We start from the raw sequence: 10,538 nt of genomic DNA, 5'->3' as shown, positions 1-10,538 counted from the left end.
TTCTGACGTTTGTCTATTTGGTTTTGACTTTATAACCAGCACCGGTATTTGTAATTTTTAACGTCGTTTATTGATTTATAAAAAATAATGTGCAAGTAAATAATTTATAAGTACATTAAAGTAGCTGTGGTAAATCCAGAAGGTGTGTATTTATGATTTTACCAATTTAATGTTAATTTTAATTTTCCTAACTTCAGACTACTTCACGTGTTGCAGTTGTGGGTAGTCTGGGTAATTGTTGTTGGAAATCTATACAACAGAAATATTAAATTCCAACGTGGGTTAATTTATTAAAAACAAGACCATTAAGATACGTATTAGATATTTCTCATAAAATATATTTTCTCAATTTTATTCATATATAACAGAGACTTCATAACAACAATTTTGGATATAAAAAAATTAATGAGGTGTAGAATGTTTATTTATGTACATTCCTCTCCTTCTTACGGTTTGTGGAGACTATGGACAGTCACGAGATCTTGACGGTAAATTCGCACCAGATACAGTATATTGTTGAACGTTCGACGGTAGGTAATTCGTTTAACTTTTATATGTTAAGTAAGTGCGTCGCGTATAGTCGATTCCAGCTCCGCCGGCCAAGTGATGCAAACCCTTTTTTGTTTGGGGCATGCGATCTCATTCTCCTCCAGCTCCATTTGTTGTCAGTCGTAGTCGAGATCAATCACATCCTCTTGTTCCATTGCGTGAGTTATGCAGGATTCACTGGAACTGGGTTCTGTCGATATTGTTCCTGCCATTAGTGACGTAACGTAACACGTTGGATTTTTTGTATTAGCGACATAATTACCTATTCCTTTTGCAGAAGGTTCCGCTGCTGTGATTACTACGCTCTTATTTTTAACCTCCTCCCTTGAGCCGTATATGCTTGATTCCTGTCACTTGAAGTAATACCTGGAATCGCTTGACTATTTTCAGCTATTGGATGTTGGTGCTGGCTGGAGTCACTTGGACCCACCTTACGCTTGACGATTTTTTTGTACTTTGCTTCAACATATTCTTGGAGTTTTTATTGATTGCTGCAGGCTTCGGCAAGTATTGACATTTTGTTCTACTGTTGTTTATTTCGATCATTCTTGTGCGAAACTTTTCCGCGGAAATTTCAAATTTCGTTGTTAGTTCAAAAGACGACTGAGAACTTCCTCATGGCACACGTTCTTTAAATACTTGAATAGATAGCGGGTATTTGTTTTATGTTGCAGTTACTTTGCCGGTACATAAGTGTTAATGTCCTTTATATTTTAAGGACAACCATAGTGCACCCTAAGGTCGGCAATATGCGCCTTAGTTAATGTTGCTGTATTTTCTGCGCTAAGCTCTACTAACACTGGCGATATAAATTTTTGTACTTTGAATGGACCGTCGAATTTTGGTGCAAGTTTCGCTGAAAAATAGTTTTTGGCATTTGAGAGGGAATGTTGTCTAACCCACACTAATTGATTTATCCACGGCCTCCAATTCCGACGACGCAAGTTATAATACTTCGCCTGATTTGTTGCGACTTGTTGTAGATTGTGTTGGTTGATTTTGAACACACGTTGTAGTTTCTCGGCTTTCACTGCAGGGGTTACTTGCAGATTTCCTGTTCCTGGGGTGCATTCGACGAACAAGTTGGCGGGGAGTCTCAACACTCGCCATTGCACTAGATAGGCTGGAGTGTAATTTGTTGAATCCGATTTCGCAGTGTTAATGGCTAAAGTGATTTCCAGCAGCATCTCGTCCCACGTACGATGTTCGTCGCGTGCCGTTTGTGACATCAGTGTCTTAATAGTTCGGTTCGCACGCTCAGTAGGATTCTCCTGTGGCATGTACGATGCTGTGGTTCTGTGTGTAATACCCATCTTTACCAACCACTGCTTGAAAACATTACTAATGAATTGGCTAATATTCTTTCTCTCAACGCTTTGATCACATTGTCGGATGTCGCTAGACATGTGGGTATCAACTCCGTTCATTTCGAAAATTTATCTAGTATCACCAGCAGCATTGTATTTCCATTTTTCGATCGCGGTAGTGATCCTATAAAATCGGCTGTGATGGTAGCAAATGGCTCCTCAGGGATCGTAGTCAGCATCATTCCTTATTAATCATTCATTATTAATAAGTTATTGTCGCTCAGAGCAATAAGAAACGAAAATGCACAGGATTTAAAAACATTAATGGGTGATTTTAGAGAAGTGTTTTATTGTATACGTAATTTAAATGTGGACACGTCAAGTTGAGATCCAGTAATAATATAGATACGGCTTCCAAAATTAAATGGTGAATTCAGAAAATTATACCAACATTCAAGAGGAGCATCAACACAAACACCAAAATTGAGCAGCTTATACGAGTTTATTGAGAGCAGAGTTAGAGGATTGGAGACAACTCATGACACAAATCGCGAAAATGAGAATAATTTTCGACCAACAGTTGTAAATGCAAAAACGCATGTAACTACAATACATACGCTATGTTTGGTGTGTAATGGTAACCATCAATTACCATAATTCGATATTCAAAGTTTCTGAATATGAAGGTGCCGGAATATCGTGAAAAGATTATGAGCACTAAATTATGTTTTAATTGCCTTCAGAGTGGGCATTTTAGTAAATTGTGCTTGAATAAAAAAAAGATGTACAATTTGCGATAAAAAACACCATCAACTTATGCAAGAACAAGTTCAAGGCAAACCAACATTCACAAATAACATAAATAAACAGAGGATGCCAACATTGAAGAACACCACGGAGACCGAAGTGGCAGCGTCGTACAACATCCAAAAGGAAAAAACTGTATTACTAGCAACAGCAATGGTAATTATAAGGACTACAAAACAAATCAATCCGATACGAGCGCTTCTTGATCAAGGATCACAATCTTGTATAATAACAGAACAATTAGCAAGATCAATCAGAGCACCATTGACCAATTATCAAACTCATGTAAAAGCTACCAATGGGCAAACAACAAGCGTTGTAGCCAAATGCTCATTAGAAATTCAATCTATACATGATAAGAATAAGAGCTGTCATATAGAAGCAATAGTGTTACCAAAAATCACATCAAAAATGCCGAATGCAGAATTCACGCCAGGAAAATATTTACCAGACAACTCTCCAATGGTTCAAAACACACTATTTGGATGGATATTATCAGAGCGTACAATCACAAACAAAATAACGTTATGCACCATGGCTTGCAGCAATAGTGACGAGTAATTAAAACGGTTTTAGGAATTAGAGGAAATTCCTAATGCAGACTTAAGGACAGTAGAAGAAAGACGTTGTGAGAGACATTATGATTCAACTTGCACCCGTCATAAAACAGGACGATACATCGTTAGGTTACCGCTAAAAAATGATCGAGAAACGTTAAGTTGTAACGACACGAATTTTCCGTTTCGTTATTTTCTTTACCGGGGTATCCTCAGCCTCTTTCCAGGAGTCGTTACAATAAATTTGTATTTACAAGGACGGGACTTCTCAAATAAAAGATGGTGATTTCAGTTTTCAGAACTATTTATTTATAAAAAAAATCAATAATATATATACAAAAGAAAGAAATTAAATGAAATCAGCATGAACAAAAATTCCCAATGGTCTTACTTTTAATGATTACCTCTGTGAAATTGCAAATGGTCTTTAATCTAAACTTGTAGTTGGCTTGGTTCACCTTGTTTCTGTGTTCACCTGTTTGGGAAAGAAAGTAAAAGAATATACGCTTGATATATTGAATATACATATAATGGTGTCCAAGCGCGTTGACTTAAAACCGCCTTATGCTCGTAATTTATTATATATATATTTTGTATTATGTTATACACTACGACTTACCACCGCCTTCGTGTCAGATAATATTTATTATATTATTTTATTGGTTGACATATAATGCCACTCAGTGATCATTCAAGACTCACTGCCTCTTAACGAAACGTGTCGCCTTTTATACTGATCAGACGAGCTTTTCATGTAGCTCACTTACAGTGTTTTTTCTATTGTTTGGTGGTGGTTCTGATCGTCTCTTTGCGGCGAATTCTCTTGATGATCCTGACGTTTGTCTATTTGGTTTTGACTTTATAACCAGCACCGGTATTTGTAATTTTTAACGTCGTTTATTGATTTATAAAAAATAATGTGCAAGTAAATAATTTATAAGTACATTAAAGTAGCTGTGGTAAATCCAGAAGGTGTGTATTTATGATTTTACCAATTTAATGTTAATTTTAATTTTCCTAACTTCAGACTACTTCACGTGTTGCAGTTGTGGGTAGTCTGGGTAATTGTTGTTGGAAATCTATACAACAGAAATATTAAATTCCAACGTGGGTTAATTTATTAACAACATGACCATTAAGATACGTATTAGATATTTCTCATAAAATATATTTTCTCAATTTTATTCATATATAACAGAGACTTCATAACAACAATTTTGGATATAAAAAAATTAATGAGGTGTAGAGTGTTCCTCTCCTTCTTACGGTTTGTGGAGACTATGGACAGTCACGAGATCTTGACGGTAAATTCGCACCAGATACAGTATATTGTTGAACGTTCGACGGTAGGTAATTCGTTTAACTTTTATATGTTAAGTAAGTGCGTCGCGTATAGTCGATTCCAGCTCCGCCGGCCAAGTGATGCAAACCCTTTTTTGTTTGGGGCGTGCGATCTCATCCTCCTCCAGCTCCATTTGTTGTCAGTCGTAGTCGAGATCAATCACATCCTCTTGTTCCATTGCGTGAGTTATGCAGGATTCACTGGAACTGGGTTCTGTCGATATTGTTCCTGCCATTAGTGACGTAACGTAACACGTTGGATTTTTTGTATTAGCGACATAATTACCTATTCCTTTTGCAGAAGGTTCCGCTGCTGTGATTACTACGCTCTTATTTTTAACCTCCTCCCTTGAGCCGTAGATGCTTGATTCCTGTCACTTGAAGTAATACCTGGAATCGCTTGACTATTTTCAGCTATTGGATGTTGGTGCTGGCTGGAGTCACTTGGACCCACCTTACGCTTGACGATTTTTTTGTACTTTGCTTCAACATATTCTTGGAGTTTTTATTGATTGCTGCAGGCTTCGGCAAGTATTGACATTTTGTTCTACTGTTGTTTATTTCGATCATTCTTGTCCGAAACTTTTCCGCGGAAATTTCAAATTTCGTTGTTAGTTCAAAAGACGACTCAGAACTTCCTCATGGCACACGTTCTTTAAATACTTGAATAGATAGCGGGTATTTGTTTTATGTTGCAGTTACTTTGCCGGTACATAAGTGTTAATGTCCTTTATATTTTAAGGACAACCATAGTGCACCCTAAGGTCGGCAATATGCGCCTTAGTTAATGTTGCTGTATTTTCTGCGCTAAGCTCTACTAACACTGGCGATATAAATTTTTGTACTTTGAATGGACCGTCGAATTTTGGTGCAAGTTTCGCTGAAAAATAGTTTTTGGCCTTTGAGAGGGAATGTTGTCTAACCCACACTAATTGATTTATCCACGGCCTCCAATTCCGACGACGCAAGTTATAATACTTCGCCTGATTTGTTGCGACTTGTTGTAGATTGTGTTGGACGATTTTGAACACACGTTGTAGTTTCTCGGCTTTCACTACAGGGATTACTTGCAGATTTCCTGTTCCTGGGGTGCATTCGACGAACAAGTTGGCGGGGAGTCTCAACACTCGCCATTGCACTAGATAGGCTGGAGTGTAATTTGTTGAATCCGATTTCGCAGTGTTAATGGCTAAAGTGATTTCCAGCAGCATCTCGTCCCACGTACGATGTTCGTCGCGTGCCGTTTGTGACATCAGTGTCTTAATAGTTCGGTTCGCACGCTCAGTAGGATTCTCCTGTGGCATGTACGATGCTGTGGTTTTGTGTGTAATACCCATCTTTACCAACCACTGCTTGAAAACATTACTAATGAATTGGCTAATATTCTTTCTCTCAACGCTTTGATCACATTGTCGGATGTCGCTAGACATGTGGGTATCAACTCCGTTCATTTCGAAAATTTATCTAATATCACCAGCAGTATTGTATTTCCATTTTTCGATCGCGGTAGTGATCCCATAAAATCGGCTGTGATGGTAGCAAATGGCTCCTCAGGGATCGTAGTCAGCATCATTCCTTATTAATCATTCATTATTAATAAGTTATTGTCGCTCAGAGCAATAAGAAACGAAAATGCACAGGATTTAAAAACATTAATGGGTGATTTTAGAGAAGTGTTTTATTGTATACGTGATTTAAATGTGGACACGTCAAGTTGAGATCCAGCTTCCAAAATTAAATGGTGAATTCAGAAAATTATACCAACATTCAAGAGGAGCATCAACACAAACACCAAAATTGAGCAGTTTATACGAGTTTATTGAGAGCAGAGTTAGAGGATTGGAGACAACTCATGACACAAATCGCGAAAATGAGAATAATTTTCGACCAACAGCTGTAAATACAAAAACGCATGTAACTACAATACATACGCTATGTTTGGTGTGTAATGGTAACCATCAATTACCATAATTCGATGTTCAAAGTTTCTGAATATGAAGGTGCCGGAATATCGTGAAAAGATTATGAGCACTAAATTATATTTTAATTGCCTTCAGAGTGGGCATTTTAGTAAATTGTGCTTGAATAAAAAAAAGGTGTACAATTTGCGATAAAAAACACCATCAACTTATGCAAGAACAAGTTCAAGGCAAACCAACATTCACAAATAACATAAATAAACAGAGGATGCCAACATTGAAGAACACCACGGAGACCGAAGTGGCAGCGTCGTACAACATCCAAAAGGAAAAAACTGTATTACTAGCAACAGCAATGGTAATTATAAGGACTACAAAACAACTCAATCCGACACGAGCACTTCTTGATCAAGGATCACAATCTTGTATAATAACAGAACAATTAGCAAGATCAATCAGAGCACCATTGACCAATTATCAAACTCATGTGAAAGCTATCAATGGGCAAACAACAAGCGTTGTAGCCAAATGCTCATTAGAAATTCAATCTATACATGATAAGAATAAGAGCTGTCATACAGAAGCAATAGTGTTACCAAAAATCACATCAAAAATGCCGAATGCAGAATTCACGCCAGGAAAATATTTACCAGACAACTCTCCAATGGTTCAAAACACACTATTTGGATGGATATTATCAGAGCGTACAATCACAAACAAAATAACGTTATTCACCATGGCTTGCAGCAATAGTGACGAGTAATTAAAACGGTTTTAGGAATTAGAGGAAATTCCTAATGCAGACTTAAGGACAGTAGAAGAAAGACGTTGTGAGAGACATTATGATTCAACTTGCACCCGTCATAAAACAGGACGATACATCGTTAGGTTACCGCTAAAAAATGATCGAGAAACGTTAAGTTGTAACGACACGAATTTTCCGTTTCGTTATTTTCTTTACCGGGGTATCCTCAGCCTCTTTCCAGGAGTCGTTACAATAAATTTGTATTTACAAGGACGGGACTTCTCAAATAAAAGATGGTGATTTCAGTTTTCAGAACTATTTATTTATAAAAAAAATCAATAATATATATACAAAAGAAAGAAATTAAATGAAATCAGCATGAACAAAAATTCCCAATGGTCTTACTTTTAATGATTACCTCTGTGAAATTGCAAATGGTCTTTAGTCTAAACTTGTAGTTGGCTTGGTTCACCTTGTTTCTGTGTTCACCTGTTTGGGAAAGAAAGTAAAAGAATATACGCTTGATATATTGAATATACATATAATGGTGTCCAAGCGCGTTGACTTAAAACCGCCTTATGCTCGTAATTTATTATATATATATTTTGTATTATGTTATACACTACGACTTACCACCGCCTTCGTGTCAGATAATATTTATTATATTATTTTATTGGTTGACATATAATGCCACTCAGTGATCATTCAAGACTCACTGCCTCTTAACGAAACGTGTCGCCTTTTATACTGATCAGACGAGCTTTTCATGTAGCTCACTTACAGTGTTTTTTCTATTGTTTGGTGGTGGTTCTGATCGTCTCTTTGCGGCGAATTCTCTTGATGATCCTGACGTTTGTCTATTTGGTTTTGACTTTATAACCAGCACCGGTATTTGTAATTTTTAACGTCGTTTATTGATTTATAAAAAATAATGTGCAAGTAAATAATTTATAAGTACATTAAAGTAGCTGTGGTAAATCCAGAAGGTGTGTATTTATGATTTTACCAATTTAATGTTAATTTTAATTTTCCTAACTTCAGACTACTTCACGTGTTGCAGTTGTGGGTAGTCTGGGTAATTGTTGTTGGAAATCTATACAACAGAAATATTAAATTCCAACGTGGGTTAATTTATTAAAAACAAGACCATTAAGATACGTATTAGATATTTCTCATAAAATATATTTTCTCAATTTTATTCATATATAACAGAGACTTCATAACAACAATTTTGGATATAAAAAAATTAATGAGGTGTAGAGTGTTTATTTATGTACATTCCTCTCCTTCTTACGGTTTGTGGAGACTATGGACAGTCACGAGATCTTGACGGTAAATTCGCACCAGATACAGTATATTGTTGAACGTTCGACGGTAGGTAATTCGTTTAACTTTTATATGTTAAGTAAGTGCGTCGCGTATAGTCGATTCCAGCTCCGCCGGCCAAGTGATGCAAACCCTTTTTTGTTTGGGGCGTGCGATCTCATTCTCCTCTAGCTCCATTTGTTGTCAGTCGTAGTCGAGATCAATCACATCCTCTTGTTCCATTGCGTGAGTTATGCAGGATTCACTGGAACTGGGTTCTGTCGATATTGTTCCTACCATTAGTGACGTAACGTAGCACGTTGGATTTTTTGTATTAGCGACATAATTACCTATTCCTTTTGCAGAAGGTTCCGCTGCTGTGATTACTACGCTCTTATTTTTAACCTCCTCCCTTGAGCCGTAGATGCTTGATTCCTGTCACTTGAAGTAATACCTGGAATCGCTTGACTATTTTCAGCTATTGGATGTTGGTGCTGGCTGGAGTCACTTGGACCCACCTTACGCTTGACGATTTTTTTGTACTTTGCTTCAACATATTCTTGGAGTTTTTATTGATTGCTGCAGGCTTCGGCAAGTATTGACATTTTGTTCTACTGTTGTTTATTTCGATCATTCTTGTCCGAAACTTTTCCGCGGAAATTTCAAATTTCGTTGTTAGTTCAAAAGACGACTCAGAACTTCCTCATGGCACACGTTCTTTAAATACTTGAATAGATAGCGGGTATTTGTTTTATGTTGCAGTTACTTTGCCGGTACATAAGTGTTAATGTCCTTTATATTTTAAGGACAACCATAGTGCACCCTAAGGTCGGCAATATGCGCCTTAGTTAATGTTGCTGTATTTTCTGCGCTAAGCTCTACTAACACTGGCGATATAAATTTTTGTACTTTGAATGGACCGTCGAATTTTGGTGCAAGTTTCGCTGAAAAATAGTTTTTGGCCTTTGAGAGGGAATGTTGTCTAACCCACACTAATTGATTTATCCACGGCCTCCAATTCCGACGACGCAAGTTATAATACTTCGCCTGATTTGTTGCGACTTGTTGTAGATTGTGTTGGACGATTTTGAACACACGTTGTAGTTTCTCGGCTTTCACTACAGGGATTACTTGCAGATTTCCTGTTCCTGGGGTGCATTCGACGAACAAGTTGGCGGGGAGTCTCAACACTCGCCATTGCACTAGATAGGCTGGAGTGTAATTTGTTGAATCCGATTTCGCAGTGTTAATGGCTAAAGTGATTTCCAGCAGCATCTCGTCCCACGTACGATGTTCGTCGCATGCCGTTTGTGACATCAGTGTCTTAATAGTTCGGTTCGCACGCTCAGTAGGATTCTCCTGTGGCATGTACGATGCTGTGGTTCTGTGTGTAATACCCATCTTTACCAACCACTGCTTGAAAACATTACTAATGAATTGGCTAATATTCTTTCTCTCAACGCTTTGATCACATTGTCGGATGTCGCTAGACATGTGGGTATCAACTCCGTTCATTTCGAAAATTTATCTAATATCACCAGCAGTATTGTATTTCCATTTTTCGATCGCGGTAGTGATCCCATAAAATCGGCTGTGATGGTAGCAAATGGCTCCTCAGGGATCGTAGTCAGCATCATTCCTTATTAATCATTCATTATTAATAAGTTATTGTCGCTCAGAGCAATAAGAAACGAAAATGCACAGGATTTAAAAACATTAATGGGTGATTTTAGAGAAGTGTTTTATTGTATACGTGATTTAAATGTGGACACGTCAAGTTGAGATCCAGCTTCCAAAATTAAATGGTGAATTCAGAAAATTATACCAACATTCAAGAGGAGCATCAACACAAACACCAAAATTGAGCAGTTTATACGAGTTTATTGAGAGCAGAGTTAGAGGATTGGAGACAACTCATGACACAAATCGCGAAAATGAGAATAATTTTCGACCAACAGCTGTAAATACAAAAACGCATGTAACTACAATACATACGCTATGTTTGGTG

General features: G+C 37.3%; 1 protein-coding gene across 1 annotated transcript; it reads right to left on the bottom strand.

Annotated features, from left to right (window-relative positions):
- Positions 1 to 1,262: 1,262 nt before the first annotated feature.
- On the bottom strand, positions 1,263 to 1,862 carry LOC119663064. The gene has a single exon (XM_038072731.1). The coding sequence runs from the start codon at positions 1,860 to 1,862 to the stop codon at positions 1,263 to 1,265; it is 600 nt and encodes a 199-aa protein (XP_037928659.1).
- Between the last annotated feature and the right edge of the window lie 8,676 nt (positions 1,863 to 10,538).

Source organism: Teleopsis dalmanni, unplaced genomic scaffold (assembly GCF_002237135.1).
Source record: "Teleopsis dalmanni isolate 2A unplaced genomic scaffold, ASM223713v2 unscaffolded_contig_0107, whole genome shotgun sequence".
Lineage (NCBI taxonomy): Eukaryota > Metazoa > Arthropoda > Insecta > Diptera > Diopsidae > Teleopsis > Teleopsis dalmanni.
Note: the sequence above shows the minus strand (reverse complement) of the source record. Positions and strands in the feature narration are given on the sequence as shown.

Coding starts and splice junctions, on each gene's coding strand:
- LOC119663064 (XM_038072731.1), bottom strand. CDS start 1,862: ATGGGTATTACACACAGAACCACAGCATCGTACATGCCACAGGAGAAT.